At 31.3% G+C, this 24,006-nt stretch overlaps 1 protein-coding gene across 1 annotated transcript; it reads right to left on the bottom strand.

Annotated features, from left to right (window-relative positions):
- Positions 1-304: 304 nt before the first annotated feature.
- On the bottom strand, positions 305-6,065 carry LOC135958631 (piggyBac transposable element-derived protein 3-like). The gene is made up of 3 exons (XM_065509524.1): positions 6,053-6,065; positions 4,200-5,831; positions 305-324 (listed from the first exon to the last, which is right to left on the bottom strand). Exons 1-3 carry the CDS (start codon positions 6,063-6,065, stop codon positions 305-307), a joined length of 1,665 nt encoding a protein of 554 aa, XP_065365596.1.
- Between the last annotated feature and the right edge of the window lie 17,941 nt (positions 6,066-24,006).

Consider the following 24,006-nt stretch of genomic DNA (forward strand, 5'->3'; position numbering starts at 1 on the left):
TTTTTGAGCAAATATTTGCCATGCGTGACCCTACCTTAATAGGGGGGTCAGACGGCATGTATTGCTTATGTATTGGGACATGTATTCGATACATATGGAATTCCATGTGTATGTCAAAATTAACGTTATACATACGATTCATAATTTTCACGTTCAAACGTACATATGTAATTACATGTGACATAACCTCTGTTTGTTTATAACAGCTGATGTTGTGTTTGTTGTGAAAAATTTATAAAATAAATAAATAAAAAACTAAATAAAATGGATTCAACATCGTCTCAAATTGTTATATGTAGCAGCATTATATCAATGATAATTGCACTAAAAAAAAAAAAAAAGATAATCAAATACTTAAAAGAAATCGCTCTATATGGAGCCATAAGTGGTTGCTTCGAAGAGATGCAGGTCTAGGTTTCACTTCAATGGCTATGGACGAGTTACAAGTGGAAAACCCCAATGCATTCCGAATTTTTACAAGAATGTCGTATACTACATTTTCAAAACTGTTTGAAAGAGTGTCTCCGTTAATAATGAAACAAAACACTGAGATGCGCGAAGCAATTTCTGCTACTGCTAGGTATTTGCTTTGACCATGTATCTGTACACATATTGTCTTAAATTAACTTTTCCATTTAGATTGCTTTTAACTTTACGGTTTTTATCGACTGGTGAAAGGTACAAGCAGTTGTCATATGGTTTTCGGATTTCGCCAGCTCCTATAAGTGTTATTATACCGGAGACGATTGACGCTATTTACTCTGTTTTAAATGACGAGTTTTTGAAAGTATGTATAAAATTGTCGAATATATATACATATTTAACAATTAGGTAAATATTTTAGTTTCCTCAGAACGCTAATGAATGGAAATGCATTGCCGATAATTTTGCAGAGAAGTGGAATTTTCCCTTTTGTATGGGTGCCATAGGTAAGAAGCAGATAAAAGTTATGTTATATAAAATTATTTTTAATAAATTTATTTATGAAGATGGAAAGCATATTGCTATTCGAACCAGAAAAGGGTACGGATCTTACTACTATAATTATAAAGGCTTTAATAGTGTTATACTGATGGCCATTGTGGACGCAAACTATAATTTTTTGTATGTAAACGTTGGAAGTAACGGAAGAGCAAATGATGCAGCAGTTCTCAACGAGTCCGCACTATGCGACGGAATAAAAAAAAATCTCTTTGATTTTCCTGCAGATGCTGAACTCCCGGTACGGATAAAAAAGTCCCTTTTGTTTTTGTTGCTGATGATGCCTTTCGTTTAACGTCAAGAATTTTAATGCCATATGGGGAGAGATCGGCAAACACAAACAAAATTTTCAATTACCGGTTAAGTCGAGCTCGTCGAGTTGTTGAAAATGCTTTTGGAATTTTGGCAAACAAATTTCAGGTTTTTCAAAGGGAAATTGACTTGTCTGTGGAAAAAGTAGAAAGCATAACTCTAGCGTCATGCGCTCTTCACAATTTTTTACGAAAACATGAGGCTTTAGACACAGAGTTAGTGGATGTTGAAAATACTAGTGCCCTGACTATTCAAAGTGGATCCTGGCGGAATGATGTTAGCATGACAAATCTTCAAAAGTGTCAAGGTAATCGTACAGTTGATGAGGGAAGGAAAGTGAGGGACACATATTCCGAATACTTTAATACAGTTGGTTCTGTTCCTTGGCAAGATAACGCCATACAAAAGTTTAACTTTTAAAGTATGTATACTAATTTTGAAAACTCAATAAATAAATAAAAATCTATAATTTTTATTTTTAAATTTTATACAGATTTTCTAGTTTTATTAAGACAATTGTCAAAAATTCAAGAAAATTGCAAAAAAACAACATTACTTTTTATAAGTTTACAGGAGAAGTAAAAAACGATATAAAATGAGATATTGAAACATTTTCATATCTTGATCACAATGAAACTACACAGAAAAAACTATATTTCAATTCAAATATTTATCGCATATTGAACAGGTTTCAATTATTTCATAATTGAATCAATAATTTTGATAATTGAATATACAACTTTCGTTATTGCTTGAACTTTAATAAAAGAAAAATTATTGACATTACGTAATTGAAATCACATTTCAGTTTTGTGTTTTCAATTACAAAAAATGTATTTCAATAACTTTTATAATTAAAATTCAACCAATATCGAAAATTGTTTATTCAGTTATCGAAATCAAATATATTAGAAAATTTTGTTTTTGAGCACATGAAGATACTTGTTTCAATTATGAAATAATTGAAACCAGTTCAATGTGCGATAAATATTTGAATGAAACTGTTTAGGAAATGTTTTTTTCTGTGTAGAAATATATTTTATAAAAAAAAATTAATCTTTTAAAAGTACACTTTATGCTATGTGTCTTACGTTATTTTGAATTGTTGTTTTCTGAAAACAAAATAACGTATCATCAATTTGTATGAATAAATAAATACTTAAATTAAAATATATTTTTTATTTTAAATAAATAATTACAAATAACTACTTATTAAAATATGGCACTTCATTAAATTTTCATAAAGACTTCAAAAAATACAAAATATTGAAATTTATTAAAAAGGTATACGTTATTTTCTGACTAATGAAAAAACACATAACTGTTACCAAAGTATATTTATACAAGTACATGCAAGTGATCAGCTGTTCATTTTTTTCTCCTTTGTAAATACTTGTGAGATTGTCAAAATTTTTTACTTTTTTGTTTTTCTTTCTGTTTGTTTACATTTTTTGTATATGAAAATATTAATAAAAAAAAAATTAATTTTGAAAATTTTTAATAATAAAAGTAAAAATAACAATTGGAATTATGTGATTTTGATCATTGTGCAAAAAAGATGTACAAGTGGCAGTGGTGACTTAATCGCGAAAAGACCCGATTAAAAGGCAACGTGAGTGAAATTTGTGGCAAAAATTTTCAACTGTTTTTGACAATCTCGCAATGTTTTACACAAACAAAATTAATGTTGTTTTTTTATTGTTGATTTGTTGTAGAGTTGCATGTACTTGTATAAATATACTTTGACTGTTACGATTCCTCATATTGTAAAAATGTGCATAAAAAAATTTGTACATAACCAGTAATACTGACAGAATTATTTTAAAAATTGGAAAGTTTCCTTGGCTCAACAAGATCAATTAAATCAAGTAAACTACATCCAAATATACGATGAAAACAATCAAATGGCTACAAATATCTCAACTAAAACAAGCTTAAACGCATCACCTATGAACCATAATGTCCATAATTCAAATCCAAATAATTCCCAGAAAAAGGAAGCCAGAAACAACAATGACGTTTCTAATTAAACATTCCAATATTGGCCATATTTTAGCAATTTTCATTTGATAAAAGTCTTTTTCTTACCTTAAGGTAATGCATAATTTGTGTCTGTGTGACTTAAACGAAAATATTCTTTAAATTTCGTATCATCATTCATCAAATATCGATCAACCAAGATCACAACAATATCTTGGTTGATCGATATTTGATCTGGGCCGGTTTTTCTACATTACGTAAATATTTTTTTTATTTTTTTCATGCTTTCAATATTAACAGAATTAACACATCTTCTTCATATTAATGCTGTACCATGTTATAGGCAGAAATTCGATAATTTGCTTCGTTAATTTCATCAACACTATTTGCATCGAAAGATGTTTATGTTGTATACATAAGAATTATTTATTTTAGTTCCAAATTTTAAAAACCTGTTAACCGAGTGATATAAACCGGATAAACCAGTTAATCCAAAATCAACATTTCGAATTAAATTTAACTACAATTTGGTAGTAGAAAATAATGTAAAATCGTTGAGTGAAAATATTAAAACATGTAGTTAATGCTAACTTTAGGTTATAACTTTATTATTTGTGGTTTAACCCTTTCCGACCTATAGCCTATCCAAGTGATAGATTTATCTAAATTTTTAAATTCTGTTATTTCTGTGTACATAGAACAATTTAAGGTATTAAGTTTTGTCAGTAAGACCCTTTATCCTTTTTTTTCAGGATGCGCACAATTGTTGCAGTCCGGTTTATTTAGCAAATAAAACAATCAATATCTTTGAAACAATGTTATTTATTTTTATTTTTCCGTATGGTATTTTACGAAACAATTTTGTTTCTTACTAAGGCATAAATATACCTGGCATTTTGAACAATATGTTCGCGTTCTTGATTTACATCCGGCAAGTCGGCAGCATCTTGCTGATGACAAATCATGCTCAAGAGGCCAGTGTTTATATCCATCAAGTCTTTTGTCTTGGCATGGTTGTTCGGATGGACGATATTTTTTGGCAACATTTTGGGGTTCTTCATCTTCATCTTCAGATTCATATTCATTATTTTTTTTTGTATCTATAGCTACTAGCTGTTTAGCTAATGCTATTTTAAAACTTAATAAATCATGGGTATTTTTTCGAAGTTGAGAATTTATTTTACAGTGATCTCTGTATTGCATCCAGGCGTTGCAGCACACAAGATCAATAAAATGTATAAACACTTTTAAAGTCCATTTTCGTGTTTTAAAAAATGACCTGTACGATTCCATTAATTGATCGCAAACATCAACGCCGCCCATACACTTGTTGTATTCCCTGACGATTCTAGGAGCTGGAACTTCCACATACCTTTTCTCTTTTTTTTCCCAGCGTTTCACGTGTTCAACTGGGCCACACCCGTAAGCTGAAGATGCAAGAATTACCGACTTTGAATCCTTCCACTGCACCACGACAATATTGTCTTCACTATGACAAAATTCCTCCATATCACCCCTTTTCATGTGTTTCTCATTCGTGAAATGTACGTTTTTTATTCTATTCCTCATTATTGTTCCAGTAGCATAAATTCCACGTTTCAACAGTGCTTGTAGTAGTGGTATTGTCGTGAAATAACGGTCAAAAAACAGTTTGGATCCTTCAGGAAGTGTTTCAGCCAAACGCAAAACAAAGCCTGGTCCTAATCCTAAATTTGAGCATGGAAGTGGTGTAGTCTTGCCCTGATAAATCTCAAAATCAAGGACCAGCCCCTCAGAGGTTGTTAAAACTTCGTTTTTCAATCCCACTCCTCTAGGTTTATTTGGAAGGCTTTGTCTAACAGGGCACCGACCAGTAAATGGTATCATTTGTTCGTCTATTGAGTAATTAGCATTACATTTTCTTGGAATATTTCTACAAGCAGATCTAACACGTTCAAGTAACGGATTTATTTTCCAAAACACGTTTGATTGTTTCTCTGCATCTGTTACTTCATTGTTGTCCACCACATGTAGACACATGCGCAAGAGAAAGAATCGATCACGACTCATGGTATCAGCTACAATAGGGAGTCTTGTGGTTTTCTCCCAGTACATGCGAAGCCTTGGATAGCGAATGCAGCCCATCGCAATGATGATTCCAAAAAAATTTTTCATTTCAGCTACTGATGCTCCCAGTGCTTTGCCCTTCTCGGCCACATGGTACCTGTTTGTGTACTCCGTAACTTTTTCTAAAAACTCATCATTGAAATACACGGAAAAATAATGATAAGGGGTCTCTATAGGTGTGTTTGTGTCCGCAGTTGCATAAGAGCTGCTTTCCAACTGATTCTCAAACGGTCTTTTTTTCCAAATATCACGACGATTGGCAGTTTGACTTGACTCTGGTGGTGTCTCTGATAGAGCATTGAACTCTTCTTCATTGTCGCTTTCCTGGTCTGCCAAATCATTTGTTACAACTGGTAATTCCCAAGTTGCATCCACACACTCATCATCACTACTAAAATCTTCCAAATCTGAATTTAAAATTTCAGCAAAGATATCGTCTTCAGTTAGTCCACCTAAGAAAAAGTAACAAGAATAGTTAACATATTTTTATAATATAGTCCTAACACGCACAATTGTAGCACTTCAAACTAATTTGACGAAAAAATATAAAAAATCACAAAATAATCACAAAATTACACTTTACATACAATATTTAATATTTTTCTTATTGGAAACACGTGTTTGATAAAAGATCCCACAAATTTAAATAATTTTAATTTATATGCAAACTTACCCTTTCGACTCATTTTTACATCTGTACAAAGTACACAACTGAAACTACGAAATTAATATTTAAAAAACAAAAATTTATAACGGTTCTTTATAATGATCAACAAAGACAGAGCATACTCAATAGTGTTTTGCCGGTCTTACTGCATAACTTCATATATTAAAGAAATTATAGATACTTAAACATACCCGCACAATTGTGCGTACACGGTCGGAAAGGGATAACAATAATATGTAATAATAGACTAATTCTATAAAAAGATGTTCTAACAGGATCTTCTAATTTTAATTTTCAAAAGAATTTTACATGTTTATTCCTTAAAGGATATAACGAGTTTGGTCTAAACGTATAGGTGTTTTACACTTAATAGTATTAGTTAACAATTTTTATAAATACATACACACGGAACTTTGTATGGACGTATGAAGGTGTGTATTTTTTAAATACTAAATATATTTTTCGTTAGTCATACCTCACTTGGTTAGTTTTTTTTTATTATTTTCTGAGTGTTTGCCTTTGTTATTCTTTTTTTTATTTATTTTATTGTTTTTTCCTCGATTTTTGTTGCTGTTGTTATTATTGTGTTAATTCTATTTCAGCGTTGTGCTTGCTGACGTGTTTCATTTATTTGTGTTTTAATGATGGAGAAGCAGAGAAACCTTGAAAGTGTGTATTCATTTTATTTTCGTTCATTTTATTTTACTTTGTTTGAATGTTTATTCATTTTAATCATTCGCTTTTACGTAAATTCCAATGACACTCTTTTTTATTTATATTTGTTGAATTAAGTAGAGATTTCAATTTTAATTAATTTGCTTAAAATGTTAATAGTTTTTAAAATAAACATAAATAAATAAGTATATGGATTGAAAAATTCCTGGCCCGACAACGAATAAAAAGACTTTGGATATAAAGTAATTTCTATTTTCTATACTCTGGCATCTTTATCACACTTTGGCTACTGCCAAGGACTCTGGTTACTACTATATTTATTGTTAAAAACGAGATCATCTTATGTTAAAGTTAACCTTAATGTTTACTTACCTTCAATTAGATAAAACATATCATTACACTATCTTCTAAAATCTAAAAACGGGATGTTAATTCCTACACCACCTGTTTCGACTAGTTCCCATCCTCTGAACTAACAGGCGCAACATGAAACGGTTCACCATTATACTGTAGATTTCCTAGCAGCACGCAGTGGGGCAGAATCGAAATTTTTTGGAAATAAATCTGGCATTTCTAAACGGTTGGTCCGATCGTTTGGGCGTAGCCAAGGAGTATTCGAGTTTAAGTTATTAAAATGGGCCCTACAAATACTCCAGGGGCTATGGGGTCTCAAAGTAGGGTACCTTTGACATGTAAAATGTTTAAACACGTGCCATTTTTTGTTTCCCATCCGATTTCAAAGAATTTTATATTTTTGTAAAGCGCTCGGCTAGATCTTGAGTGTATGAAAAAGTGCAATATTTTTGAAGGACGGAGTTTTAAAGTGGCATATTTTTGAATCTAATTGAGATATTGACTTGAAATTGCTTTTGTAAGACCAAAAATTAACTTATCTAAATAAAAAAATATAGCTCGGATGAATGTGGATCAAATTTTTCCTAATATCCGCAATCCTATTAAAATTTTGATATAAATTTTAGTTTTAGAAACTCAGAGAATATGTAATATATAATAAAATCTTTATTTATCAACGAAACTTAATGAAATTTTCAGCGTTTTTTAAGTTTGTCATTCTAAATATCAAGGTGTATAAAAACTTGTCAAAGGGTCAAAGGGAATCCCGCAATTCTTAAAATTTGGAGCAAAAATCCTTTTAGCAAAACTTATTGCTTTTGGTATTGGTAATAACTTCTGTCGATTTATATCGAGCTTTCTCAGAGATCACACTATACGAGTTGTTATAGATGGAATTTCATCAAACGAGTTCAAGATCAATTCAGGGGTACCGCAAGGCTCCGTACTTTCTCCTACTCTATTTCTTATCTTTATAAACGACCTTCTACGTCAAACTTACAACCCTATCTACTCTTTTGCAGATGACAGCAACAATATTATTTTATTATATATTGTATGTTAACCCACAAACGCACAACAGATCATGTTGCTCCTTCTTTTTTTATGTGTGGTGTAAATATTAAGGAATCAGAAGCTCTTGATGTTTTAGGCATGAGTATTCAGTGCGATGCACAGTGGGAGAAAACCCTAATTTAGTGGAACTAAATTCGTATCTTCTAAACGCTTGGCCAAATTAATTTCATTTATATGGAAATATTGCAGGCAAGGAGGTAAGCTAATAAAGTAATGCAAAATGGGTACTGCTACTTCAGTAGAATGAGCGGGAGAGGCTGCTAAACTACACTACCTCGGAAGAAATTCTATACTATTTTCAATTGTAAGAAATTATTTTAATATATCTTTCAAAAAATTTAAATTATATAAGTAATTTTATTTATAGCAAGTAACTATTTAAATCTATAGATTTTGGACATTTACCCTATTGCCGGCATAGGTCGAAATATTCATATAAAATTAAACTTTTTTTAGTTTTATTAATAAATTTATTTTTAAAAACGAATAACAATTATTAGTTATGAAATGATTTTATTTCATTATTATAAATAATTTAGTTATAATTAAACAATGAAATAAAGAGTAATTAAGCTAACTAATACTTGTTACAATTTTGTGAATTTTTATGAGATTTTTAAAATTTATTTAAATTAGTCGACTTCAGAGTCTGATCAATCACTAGGAAGTAATGGATCCAACAAAAATTGCCTAACTTTTTATAGCTTGCAGATGAAACAAGAGATGCTAATTGGGACTGATTTTTGAAAATCCCGGGGTTCGGGATTCGGTAAAGAATCCCGAAATCCCGACCCGGGGTTTTGGGATTTTCGGGAAATCTAAAATCCCGAAAATTATAAGAAAGAAACGTACATAATTATGTCTTTACAATTGAAAGAAAATTTTTTATTTAGCAATTAATTTTTATTAGACACCAAAACGCTTAAATACTTGCCTGAGTACATTATATAAGAACAAATAACAATAAAGTATGTACATTACGGTGGGTCGATTTTTTTTGACGAAAAAAACCAAGAAACGATAGGTCTAAAATCAAATCCTATTTTGCGCATTTCGTCTTTTATCCAATATTTCAGTATTTTTTTATTGGATAAAAGGCGAAATACGCAAATGTTATATTTTTAATCTAAATAAAGCACTACCAGATTTAAAAGAACTCATAATTTTAAGGCAAATTTGGTATATGGGCATTTGTTTTTAGCAACTTGTAAGTAGTTAGAATTACATAAATTTAATTTTTATATAATGTAATTACCAATAACACTTCTTATATACAATCTTAAAAAAATAAGGAACAAATTTAGTACGAGATCCACTGAAGTTATTAATAAATGTTAAATATTTTCAAGTACAGCAACAACTATAGATTGAAACTACATAACAATAAATCAAATATGCGAAAGTTTTTTTTTTTATTTTGCGCCACTAAATTGTTGATTTCTCCCACAGTGCGATGTCCGCTGGACAAAACACATTTTTCGAGTGTCGAAAGAAGCATTCAAGTGCCTTGGTTTTCTAAAACGGTGTAAGAAATACTTCACTCCATCTGATCTCCTTACTATTTACACCACTTATATCCGACCTAAAATGGAATACAACTCTCATGTGTGGGCCGGTGCTTCGAAGTCTATTTTGGAGTTACTCGACCGCGTACAGGAGAGAGCGAAGATGCTTATCGGTGACAGTAGGGTATCCAGCTCTATTGACTCACTGGAACATCGTCGCAATGTGGGTTGTGTTTCAGTGTTCTACCGATACTACAATGGTATGTGCTCTGCTGAAATTAGGGAACTTGTTCCCGAAACCCGTAGATCTTTACGCAACACACGCTCTTCGGCAAGGGCACATCAATTCGTTGTCGACTGGACAGTAGATCTCACAACACATTACAGGGAAAATTCGTTCTTTAGCCGTACTGTCCGTATGTGGAATAAGCTTCCTCCTGAAGTATTTCCTGTCACTTTCAATATATGAAAATTAAAATCAAATGTCCACAAACACTACTCCCTCTATCCTCCCTCCCATAACCTATTTTCCTAGTTCCAACACAATGCTTTGCATGAGTAGGGGCATGCCCTGAGTGCTGGTCCAAGAAAAAAAAAAAGATGAAATTTTGATAAAAAATAGGTCAATTTCTAAAGGGCGTAGGGCCGACATGTTCCAAAAATAGGACATGTTTTTTATACCAAAATGTTCTCCGCAATGAAACTTTATAGAAAACCATAAAATTGTTATACGTTCTTAAAGAAAGTTGTTTTTTAATAAAAAAAGAGTTAAGTCACCTATTTGTCCAAAAAACAGCAAAAATATACTATTTTTTGAATTTTTAAATTGAAAATCGCTTATTTTTGGATTCGTAATTGATATTGCTCTAAAATCTTTTATATGTTGTTGGTAATTTAGTTGTCTAACTAACAAAAAAATTCGAGTCCATTCAGTCCGAAAGTGCGCCATATATTTTTAAAAATGCGGACCAAAATTTTAAAATTTCACTTTTGAAATGCCTATAACTAGGAAATTATAAGAGCCGAGCGCTTTCCAAAAATATAAAATTCTTTGAAATCGGATGGGAAACAAAAAAATGCCACGTGTTTAAAAATTTTATATGTCGAAGGTACCCTACTTTGAGCCCCCATAGCGCTTCCCCTGGAGTATTTGTAGGGCCCATTTTAATAACTTAAACTCGAATACTCCTTGGTTACAAGGATTCAAATTTTATCCCGATCGGACCAGCCGTTTAGAAATGCCAAATTTATTTTCAAAAAATTTTGATTTTGCCCCACTGTGCAGCGTGTTGCATTAATATTCCACTAGTAATCAACACATGATTGTAATGCTGGAAAACACGACTTAGATATAGCAAATAATTCATAGTTTAGGTTTAAAAATGAATCACACAGCTAATATAGAAAAGTTTGTCTTGCTTCGTGTGTTCTATTATCAATGGGTCCATATACTTCAAGTCCTCTATTGTAGATTCTAAATGAAACAAGATCCAAATATTTGTGTCGAAGGGTTTTTTTCTCTTCCTCACTGCAATATCATACACTCTCTGTCGAATCATCATTAGAAATTTTTTTAAATTTTGCTGAGTGGTATATTTGGAACCGATTATGATCTATTGGCTAGGATTCTGTAACTGGATGAATAAAAAATAAATAAAGAAAATCATAAAAATATTTCCTTCATCTGTATTATTCTCGGAGAATAATTCCACAATATGGTTATATCACGTGATTATATTGACCTCATGGATATCAGACTTGCTTAATAAAGTGGTATGTTTAGTTCCCAACTTTTCATATAAATTTCCACTTCCCAAATATTATGTATATAAGCTTATATCCGTATTAGTTTAGAAAATATACCGTTATCGAATTTGCCCATTTTTACACTAAAAAACTTCGAATTACTTAGTGGATTTAGGGTAAGGGGACGTATTGTTGAAGTCCGGTCAGGCCACATTGAAGAAGATTTGATCGATCTTCATGACGACCTTATCGATCTCGACTGAAGGTCCCCGAACACTTCCTCAGGCAGCTTCGGAACACGAACGAAAATCACAAAAATCAAAATAAAAACGCACTCCCGTGCTATTCATTAAATGATTGAAAAAACAACAAAGTGTTTGTGTTAAAAAGATCATCAAATTAAGTATTAAATAAAATTGCCAATTTTATTTGTGCCACGTTCAACGCTGTTGAACCATCTTTGTTAACAAACACAAAATTAAAGAAATAAATTAATCCACCATATAAAGGCTGACATTTGTTTATGGTCCTTCGAACCGGAGCTAGTAAATAAACGTTGAATTTTATGCCATTTTGGCATTTGGTTTGAGCAATGTTGGATCAGTCATTCACTTACTCAGTAACGTTACACTTTTATAAACACTGTTGCATGTAAAAAACTAACTGCACTTTTTGATTAATTAAGAGATTAATGATCCCATTTTTTCAACCACTGAACTTTTAGGAATATGTTTCAAGTAGCGTGAGGCAAGGGCAATCCATCAATGTGATCCTTTAAAATATTTAGAAGATTATCAACTGCACTATTGGGTATATTGAAATAAATTGCCCTTTAGCCAATTTATTTTTCAGTTGCTCATTTCTTTGAAAACTTTCATTGTCAATATTTTTAGGATTATTGCTATCTTGATTATGATTATAAGTTTTTTCTGTGGATGTACAAGTTACTGACATTTTTTGGAACCCTTGACCATAGAGAAGCATAGAGCGGAAACTAGAAAAAACTCAAAAAATTTACTCAAAATAGATTTGTTTTCACATAGTTTTTTCTACTAATACATTCTCACCACTTAGGTTTGCTACAACTGAATTAGGTCTTTGATAGGAGAGTTTCCGCTCTATGTTTATTCTCTATGGCCTTGACTGCTGTATTGAGTGGTTATTGAGTAAGCAATGCAACTATTTTTTTTTTGAGTTAATTTAGCCTTATTATTTATTTTTAGTTCTTGCTAGTTAGTTTTATTTTTTCCCTCTTTTTAATCAATCCAGAAAAGAAAATTGATAATGAGAATTTTCATTTGAAATTCGGAAAAGAAATATTGAATTGGAGACTTTTCATTTGAAATTCAGAAAAAAACAATTGAAAATGAGAAAAAAAAATTTATGAAAATGAGAATTTTAAGAGAAATATTTAATTTAAAGTTTTAAGGAAATCACAAGTAGTCTATGAAATTTATTGTTAAAAGCTCAATAAAAGATTGTTAATAAAATAATGGAATTTAAAGTCAAATGTCTAGGGGAAATGTCTGAAAACTTATCCCGTGTGGGCATTTGTTACATGATAAATGTTATTCTTCAGTAAATCCCCAATGTCTTTTGTGCTGCAGATCAGTTAGCAGTAAGTACTAACAAATATTTGCCTTGTGCACTTACAAATTTTAAAAATGTTCATAGATGGAGAAATGGTTGAAAGAAAAAAGTATAATAACATATAGTAACCAAGATCGCGGTCGTGTTCTATGTAGAAGCGCAATCGTAGATGGTCACGATATGGTACACGTGCCGTACATCCATAGGAACCGATGGATGTCCCCTTATGTTAGCAGAAAAGGATGCAGTAAAATAAAAATACAATAATTAGCCATAAATGTTTCTGTCATAAATTAAATAATTCTATATCTAAGAGTTCTAAAGTGCCAATCATCCAAAAAGCTAAATTTTTTTTTTAAAAACCACAATTCAAAACGTAATGCATTTTTGATGAAATATTTGAGTTCCAAATTGTCAAGATTATGCGTAACCCGATGTGTGGATCGACATGATACCATTTTATACTTCACGAATATTGTAGGACTAATATTGGAAGCATTGGTAAAAATAACTTAGTGGAAAGAAAGAGACACGCCATCAAAAGCACATTTATTAATAAATTCTTAAAGTACACACGAAAAGATATGTATGTGAATTTTGCAAGTGCAATTTTAGAAAAAAAAGAAGCGAAGTTTAGAATGTAACAATGACATCCAACCTCTATAAAATATTAAAAATATTTATTTCAAGGCCAGTGAGTAATGCTACATCTGAAAGGTCATTCCCAACTAGGGTAGCCATATTTGGAACTCGGAAAAACAGTACACCCAGGTCAAAAAACCAGTATAAATAAAGAAAAAAACAGAACGCTTTTACAAAAACACAACAATTAATAAATTCATAACATTTTAAGGTATTAATTAAAAAGTGAGATCATAGCAATAATTATGATTGCTTTTGCATAGTGGCCAGAGTAAAGTTATTTCAAAAAATAAATATTAAAATATTTTCACATATTTTTACTAACAATATGCCTTTTAGATCATTAGTTATTTGTATATTTACATATGTATATCGCAATGGTTCCTCTAAAGAGAGTCAACTCAAAATTTTTAAATTTTCACTTTTTGCAAGAAATCGATGTACAGTAGTAATATCTTACATCACTATCCCTACAATTTCGCTAAAAATTCACTTGTATCCATCTTCAACTTTCATTGTAATGTATTAAAAAAATGTTTTTTTGCCTCTACTGAAAATTTTTAAATTTTGAGTTGACTGAAACCATTGCGATATGTATACATAAATTTACAATATTATATTTTTTTCTTTTTAAAAATCAAAATAGTTTTGTAAATTAGTTTTAAAAAATATTTATCACTTTTTTTAGATGTTTTAAAAAGCGATTCTTTCCGTCTTCCGTTTTCAAAAATGTTAAAATTCATTACAATTATTTGTTTTTATAATTAATTTACTTTTCAAGTTTTCAATCAATAGTTTATCCAAAATAAAAACATCAGACCGAAAATCCTTTCAATAGTGGCATTTCAAAAATAGAATTGCTATTTTTTACAAAATTAGGGAAACTTCCGCTGTTTAAAAAGTCTTTCTATTTCTGTTTTTATATGAATATTTTTAATTGAGCACAATTTAACTTCAGTAAAATCTAGTTTTTTAAATAAATAGTTCTTGAGAAATCATTGTTGAGTGAATGTTGAAAAATATAAAATAACGACTTAAATGTACTTGCAATATTCAGTAACTGTTGTTACCTGTGATTGATTTTTTAATCACAGTGATTAAATCACAGGCATGGAAATATCGCTCATCGCTACCGCGTACTCTGTCACACTGAATAGTGCAAATATCTTGAAAACTGAAGGTACTACTTTCAAATTTTTGTCATATTTGTTGTCGGCGTGATATAATTGTATTAAACAATTAGAGGAAGAATTTTTTAAATCTATCGTTGAATGAAATAAATGTAAACATTTTACTTTTACACAAACTTTTTTTTGTATGGAGTAACTTTGTTGATATTGACTTCTGCTTCAACTTCGTTTACTTTGGTATTCAGTTTTTCAACTTCTGGTAGAGAATCTAAAATATTTTCTACATCCAAAAAAAAAAACGAAAACTCATTTTTAGAAATTAATTTAAATTAAGTTTCACAGTCGTACTCGTTTGTATCAATTACGAATTCATTGGGTAGCCATACACTAATATCATTATGTGATAATGGTACTTCTGGAGGTCTTTGGCCTCCCTCAGTTTGTTTGCTTTTAGCACGGAAATTGGACACCTCCTTCTGCTCGTTTTTATGGTTGTCCATTGGGATTTTAGCTGGGTAATTGTGCGTCTTACCTTATCCGTATTACTCCAGTTTTGCTCTTATTGTAACAAAAATTACCTGTTTCCACTTTTCCATATTTAAAAACTTTAAAAACAAAGAGTTTATATTCACAGGTGCATTTCAATTGAGCTTTGTACTCTTTATAAAAACTATAAAATCACTTAAAAAACTAAAAATTTAATTTTTCTATTATCAGATTATGCCACTTTTGCTCTATTAACTCCTGTTCAAATCATAAAGCTGTTGGAATGATTATTTTTTGTGATTTGTTGCTCTTTCCTCTTCAAGGATATTGGCAGAGAAAACTTTTTTTCGCCAGTGGCTGAGATGGATTTCGTGTAAATCATCGTCGGCCACTAAAATCTCCGACAATACACCTTAAATGTTTCTACTACAGCCTAATTCAAACATATTTGCTACACCTTCCACGGACTCCTTTATCCCAAACAAATTAACCCTTTACGGCGCAAGAACTCCAATTTTGTTAGTTTTGTTGTTATTGAGTGATAAATAGAAGATGCTACTGTAGACTTAAAATTTATATCCATATCTAGAAAAATCACACACAACAAACATGTTGTTTGTTGTATGTGATTATCCGGTAAATACTGTTTCAACAAACTTCTAGCTTTTGTTGAAAATTTGTTCATCTATAGATAACTGCGCTTCAAATGGAACTTTTTTGTTCAATTCCTCTATCAATGCCGAATTTTATACAATCGTTCAAAATCATCGTGAAGTGAAGTAACTGCCTAAGTGATAAAAATCGTTTCGATGACATTGTCTCTCGTTGGCATCTTTCTGAATAGAGTATAAATTAGTCTGGTCTCTTATGAGGTTGATAATGTTCCCAGTAAGTAAACAGGAAATACCCCTTTTCTAAGGGAAGTATTTCTGGAGATCATATCCATGAAAACGTACATAGCTGGTTATTATTCAAACTTAGGCTTTTCGTTTTCCATGTAGTCTAAATCCTAAGCAAATGGCTAGACAACATTAAAACCTAAATCATTTGCAGTACTAATGCTCTGACTGATCGTGAATGCAGTTGATATATTGTCAGTGGGCTAAAGTTTATTTTTTAAGTCAGGTAATGCCTCTAATTCCTCATCAGAGCTTTCATCATCATTCGCCTCTACGTTGGATCAACAGAATCAGCGTCATCAGAAAAGCCAAGGACATCTTCACTATCTTCCCATTCTGCTAGCATATTTTCCAGGTCCTTAGCAGGTAGATTATGCAATTTACGACTTATATTGATACTGAAGAGGAAGCATTCACATTGGTAAATTAATACATCTCAACACGCAATGTTGCATATATGCAACAAACCAAAATCATTACAAAGCGTAACCAAATTGGTTTTGAAAAAAAATAACATAAATGATTATTGAAATAAACTCTCTTACCTTTCACTCACACAAATTTCAATAAACAAATATCAGATTTCTTCAATAAATAGTTTTTCGCAAATGAATTCGAAGAGTGCAAAACAGATTTGTACACTTACGTTACTTGAATGAAATAAATACCCAATTGATCCTATATAGAAAGCTTATTAGCTTCTAAACCGTTAGAATGCTTTATTGCCAATCTTTAACATGGAGTTAAATTGTTATATCAGCATATATAATATTTTTACACTTATTTTAGGGGTATGTTACAAAAATGCAACATGGCGCCGTAAAGGGTTAAATATGGCCTCCTCAATTGCCGAAAAAGTCTGCTAAATGTAAATTTATCAATATATTAACAATAAAATTTTATATACATTTTTGTAGAGAACCTTTCAGGCTTTTATTTGATATATAAGTTTTAATCTTAACCCTTTAATTTCCGGTTCATTGCAAGTGTCGGTACCTGTGCCATTTTCTCTATCAATTTCTGGTTCATTGCAAATTCAGCAAAGTTCAGTATCAAATTCATGTGTGTCAATTTCAGTGGAAGCAAGATGTTGTACCATGTTTAGTGTTCAATTGTCGCATCGATTGGATTATACAGGCGACCGGCAAGTTTTAATGAATGGGTTGCGGTTATTGGTCTTGCACCATCTTAAAAATATAAATTTTTGAACGTACCCATTGAAAAATGACTTTCTGCTGTTGTATTCAGGATTAAAGGCTTTAAGGTGTTGCCACAAACATTCTATAATATTGGTATGGTTACCAGTGTCCGGGTTCACAAATAATATTGAGTGGTTTACGGAGTAGCGAGTGCAACCTTCCTATGCTGTATTATTTACTTTCCAACAATTGGATATAATGACTGAACCTTTGCTATGTATTTGAAAATAATTGACAAAATAGGAACCATAAAACATTTTCCACTGTTTCTTTCAACACCCCCAAACACCCATTGGCCTTCAACATCTTCTCCGGCAATTACAATATTCGTTTGAAATGAGAAATATACACAAACTTCCCTGCAAAATGAGTTGAAGTCAACAGATGTTTGCAAAGACATCTGTGTTTCATGTTGAATGAACTTCAGTTGACCATTTTGAACTCAAAGGTAGCATAATAGTATTATCTGGCCAACAACAATCTTGACTTCTTAAAGAATCTGTCTTTCTCTCAAGCTTCGGTTGATATTTTTTATTTTTTTAAGAAAAATAAAAAACACCTAACAGAATATCTCACTTTTTTCGATAACTTAACTGTTGAATACAAAAATAGCAACGCATAACTAAAAAAATTACGTTATTGCAAGTAATAGACAATTTATTAACATACTCTGAAATTAGTTTCCCACAAGAGTGCCTCAAGGCACGCATTACAAAACACCAATTATCTCAAAAAGAATTATATATTAAATTTAACGTTGACTTTATAGTTACACATCTTTTAACATTTCTCTCGAAGGTTGAAATGCATTCAGACTTTAGGTTTTTGTTTTATCAGCTTTTTGTGAGTGATGTCAAAATTTTAGCACGTGAAATTTTGTGTGTGATTTTTTTAAAATTTTTTTTTTTACTTACTTTTAGTCTCCCGTATGTATAGGAATGGCAGATACACCCGCATACGGATTAAACTATCCGCCTTGACTGATGATCCGTTGATAGAGTTTATGGAAGCTATAGAAACAGACGAAGAAGATTTACCAACTTTGTAGCTACATTGTTTATTTCGACAATTTCTACAAGTAGCTTCCATTGTTGGTTTATTTGCAAAGACCACGGACTCTGTCAATCGTACTCAACGCTGCAAACTTCCAAAGGATTAGTCGTCACAAACGAACCAATAGGTTGCTCGGCCTTCGGTGTTGAAATAAGCACTGTCTTGTGGAAAGACAAAAAATGTGTAGGATTGGCTTCAACATATGTTGGCATTGAGCCATTTACAAGAACAAATCCCGAATTGTAAGAAACAGAGGTATCACGTTTCGACCGAAAAGCAAAGAAATACGTGGAAGACGATTGCCCACAAATTATACGCGAACATAACAGCCATATGGGTGGCGTAGACTTGATGGATGGACGTATGAGACGTTACCATGTTCGAGAAAAGACTCGCGATGCGATGATCCGTCTTCATCATTTTATTGACATAGTAAATACGAACATACACAAAAAAACGTGCAGCTGGTCGTCCAGGCAGTGGACCAATAACACCACAAGAAGATCCACATCCAGGAAGTTCAAAAGTTGGCGAAAGAGCGAAACATCCAATTGATGACGTCCGTTGTGACAATATCGACCACTTTCCAATCTAGTTAGACAAAGAAGGTGCAAACTATGCAAAACGTCTCAAACACAGTGTGTTAGCTCGAATGTCAATAATTGTTTTTATGAGTATCTTCTTACAAAGTAAAAAATATTTTCTTATTTTTGTATCTTTTTCATTAGTTTTTTCAATAAAATCGTATCATAATTAAAAGTTTTCATCTTATTTTTTACACCTAAACTGTCAACAGTGACCTGAGGCACTCTTCACCTTTTTTCACCTGGCTCCTAAACTTAATTTGCAAATTAGTTTCTGAGTTTATTGGGTCATAATTACCCTAACAAAAATTATTCGACATTTTTTTAGCTTTTTAAAGTTTGCGGGTTGATTGTATTGTTACGAAATTGTACTTGAATTCAAATATAACGATTTTAACGGCTGATTTAAAAGTAGCATAATGCTTTCAAATAACAGTGCTGTAATAGCAAACTGTAACATATCTGTGGGCATTATTAACATTGAATAAAAGCTTTCAGTTGACCATTGATCGTAAGTATGGCAAGGCTGTTTGCTGCGACCGTATATTCGAATATTCAGTTAAAGAACATTGTAGAAAGTACACCACAGATGGCGTATGTATTAGAAAGCTCTAGAACAGACAACGGCAGAGAGTAAAATTGCCTTTGCACACTAACAGCACTTTGCGTTTTTTGAGTAGCGCTCTCTGGCATTCAGTGCACTGATTCAAAGGTTTGTAAGAATGATTTCTTTTAATTTTTTTTGCAAATTACGTACGTGTGAAAGAAAATAAAACCAGAAAGCTCTTAAGGTGGCTCTTTGCCGATGTCTGCTCTAGAATATACGAGCTTTGACAGTTAAAGAGCAATCTAGAGTGCAGATGGCAGTTTTATAAATAGTGGCAGAGGTTGCAGTCGTTAGTGAGTTTATCAGAGACGCTTTTCGAATAAACATCAACTGAGTGCCTTAAAGTGTGCTGTATTTTTCGAGTGAATTCGTGTACATTATAAAGTGTATCTGTATTTCTGCGAATTTATAAACGTGTATAAAAAACATTGAGTGACTATTTAATTCTGTGGTTGTTGTACATTTTAAATAAATAAAGAGTTGTTACAATTTTTAAACTACTAAACGGCTTTTATTTGCAATCAAAAGTATCCGGTTTATTTAAAGGAAATAAACCAAACGTTTTGAAAAGGTTAAAACGTAACAGTATATAAAATAAACATAAAATTTCATGTGACTACAAACATATTTATAAATTAGAATCTAATTTATAAATATGTTTGTAGTCACATGAAATTTTATGTTTATTTTATATACTAATTATTAGAACATACCTCCAATACCATCCATCTTTGTTAGCTCCACAGAGTAATAGCAATGTATGTCCATTAGGATATTTGTAAGTCCCTTCTTTACGAATAAGATTTCACTCCACAAGTTTTTGAATTACTTGTCTGGATAATATTCCGTCCACGCTCATGAATATTCAATATTCGAAACTCCCCCATATTTAAATAATATGCAAATGAAAATGCTTCTACTTTGTGTTCTTACAATTGCTTTTGAAGGTAACGGTAATTGCACAGTTTTAACTTTTAAAGCTCCCATATTTTCAAATCCAATTATTGCAACACTTAAATACTGTTTACACGAGAAATGTTTGAATGAAATGGAGAGAAAGCTATATAATAATTCTTTTTAGTTTAATCTCGATAACTGCGACGATTCAAAGCAATAACTTTTTTAAAAAATACAAGATTCCTGGAGGTATATGTTAAAGTCTTTATAGTATGACGATTTAATAATTACATAGTTGCTTATAGTAATCGGCTGTATAGACGGAACTCATTTTGGTTTGCAAGAGCATATGGTTTTTCATGACCGGAAAACAATTTTAACATTATTGTTTGAAAACCAATCAGTTTTCAAATAATTTTTGAGTGTTTTTCATAAAAAAATTTTAAAATTGTTTTTCGCTCGTGTTCCTGAATCGGGCCATTAATTCCATGATTGTGAGAAAATATTTTTGCTAATATGTATGATTATTTCGATTTTACACTACCAACTTTATACTGAAATCGACTTTGGACGGCGATTAATCGAAAATACAACCCTGCGAAATAAAAAGCGTGGAATTTATTGAAAAGTCGTATGCGAAAAATTAGTGCGAAAAATATTGGCCCATAATCATAGTTAGAAATAAAGTATATTTTAATAGAAATAAAGTCGTCTTTACTTAAGAGTGGACTTTAGGTCTACCATAGACAAGTTAAAGTATATTTTTGACGTTAATGTCGACTGTAAATATAAAACTAGCTGAAGCCGTTATTAACTCATTTAACAACAGCATCAGCTGTTCTTCGCCATGTAAAAAAGTTCGGCAAAAAGTAAACAAAATTAAGTTAAAAGAACTTGGCAGAGATTTTGCAATTATTGAACAGTTAACAATAAAATTTAGTGTTTATAAAAAACCGACTTTTTAAAAAACCGGTTTGTCGGTTAACCGACATCGAAAAAACCGGTTAACCGTCATATATATGTAGAAAACATAAAATGTCCAATAAAGTATATACAGCATTAAAATTTGTAGTTTTTAGTAGTCAGGAATGGTTAATATTAAATACCTATGAATATACAAAAGTGCTAAGTCCATTTTATTTTGTAAAAATTTAAAAATTATTATCTCAGTCAAATGGAATTGAGTATAAATATGATACTAAATATATAATATACTTGTTTTAATTATTGGTTTATTCATTAAATTTTTCTGATATGGAACAGAAAATGTAGCAAGTCCCAAAAAAGGACCTATAAGATGCAAACGCACTTCTTCTTAGCTGTGATTGTCATTATAAATCATACCAAATAATTAATAAAACTCCATTATCAGATTTCAAAATATTTCAAATTATGGATTTTGGAACGTTGTTATTTCTGAAAACGAATTTGTACACTAAGCGAAATGAATAATAAAATAAAATTTTAAGAACAAAACACACTAATGAAGTCAAATTGATTGAAAGAAGGTATGCACATCAAATTCAACTTGACGTTTGGTAAAATCATCATGCTTAACTTCTAGAATTCTGCAGAATTTAATTTTTATAGTTTGATTATGTGCAATTTATTCTGAAAAAGTTTTTAAGTAAACTCATAGTCCTCTACTATTTAGAATCATTGCAATTCTTAAAAATATCAATCTAAATAGGTTTATATTGTAAATCAGCAGTTTATGTTTCAAATCAGACCAATAATGTTTGTACAATGAATATAAAAAATGCACAAAACAATGAGATTTCTTAATTTTAAACCTAAATTTTAAAAACCGGTTAACCGAATGATAAAAACCGGATAAACCGGTTAACCGAAAATCAACATTTTAAATTAACCGGTTCGCAAAAAACCGAGATTTCGAAGAAAAACCGGTTTTTCGGTTAACCGGTTTATAAGCACTAATAAAATTAGTACCAAAATATTCTAAATATGATATTAATCTTATCTTTTCCATTTTTCCACCACAAAAAACTTTTTTTCTTTAGTTGTCCCGGTAACTTTTATTATTTACCTTTTTTGGTTTTTGTTTTAATTTTTTATGTCAGCTGTTCAGCGGTGCCACTTGTCTGTATTTTGTTGTATATTGTATGAAAACATTTTCTACATTTGAGGTGGCACCCAGTTAAAGTCGGTTCAATTTAAAACATACTTTAATTTTGACTATAGTTGGGAAATAATATAAAGCGGGTTTTTAATTTAAAGTTGTTTTTAAAAAGAACCGACTTTAGTGTTTGACTATGATTATGGGCCATTCTTTTAAAGAAAAAATAATTGTGTTTCAAAATAACAAATCAAAAGTGAAATAATGCCACCAAGCCACGCGTGCCCACATATGGCATTATTTTGAAAAAAACATCTAATGGCAAAAAAAGCCTAGTTTTCTATTTGTAAAAAAGAGTTAGCTTTTTGTGGGAGAACCACTAGCTTGTCAGTTCAACTTCCCAGCAGTCCGCAGGTTATTACAATTTAAAACACATCCAAATGTATACTATTATGTCAATAGGAAAACATAAAATAAAATTGGTTAAGAGTATACAACTAGCATCCGATTCAGATGAGTCCTATTGCTATTCCATTGTAAAATGAAATACATATTAGGATTAAAGAAAAAGACAAAATCGATTAAAATGTTGTTATCGTACTTGCATCTGAATTGGAAGGCTATGTTAATATAGTTTTGTTGTTTGTTTTGGTTCAGCCGTTGTCCCGTTATTTCTTTGTTTTTTTCTACTCTTTCAAAGTAAAATTTCATATTGTAAAGTGTTTTTGAAAGTAAAAGTGGTTTAACCGTGATTGTGGCATTAAAAATAAATAATTAATTAAATAAGTACAAATTAAAAATAGTAAATGTTGTGTGTTTTTTATATTAAAATTTCTTTTCGGCTTCAGTAAAAGAAATTTAAGACGATTAAAAAAAGTCAGTGGAGTTGGACCCATCCGACCTTCGCTTACAATGTAGGTGGAGTTGGACCCATCCGACTTTCGCTTACATTGTCGGTAGAGTTGGACCTATATGACGGCCTAGGCCATCGCTGTGTAAATGTAAGTGGAAACTGAATACAGACTTTGGATTAGTCGCATCTACATTGTCATTGGTCTCAGTTGGAAGATGTATGGGGAAAAAATCCGCTGTGTTCAAAGGTCCCACAAGATTGTCTCTTCCGGACGAAGATCCGGCAGAAATTTCAGATGAGGTGAACCAAAGTGAAGTCAGTACTCATTTGCATTTTTGTTGATGTTTGTGATACAGAACATATCTACAGAAAAAAATTATTAAAAAACTCTGATAAATTTACAATTTCATTACTTTTTCAGTCGCAAATTACAAATCCAATAACTTCATCTTTGGCTGAGAGGCCATCGTCAAGTAAAGATGCTTGAAAGATTGGAGGCTGATGAAAATATCATACTCACAACAGATTTGTGGACGGAAATAATGCATGTAAAGAGTTTTTTTGGGAGTAACTGTGCACTATATTGATG

Source organism: Calliphora vicina, chromosome 4, assembly GCF_958450345.1.
Source record: "Calliphora vicina chromosome 4, idCalVici1.1, whole genome shotgun sequence".
In the NCBI taxonomy this organism is placed as follows: domain Eukaryota; kingdom Metazoa; phylum Arthropoda; class Insecta; order Diptera; family Calliphoridae; genus Calliphora; species Calliphora vicina.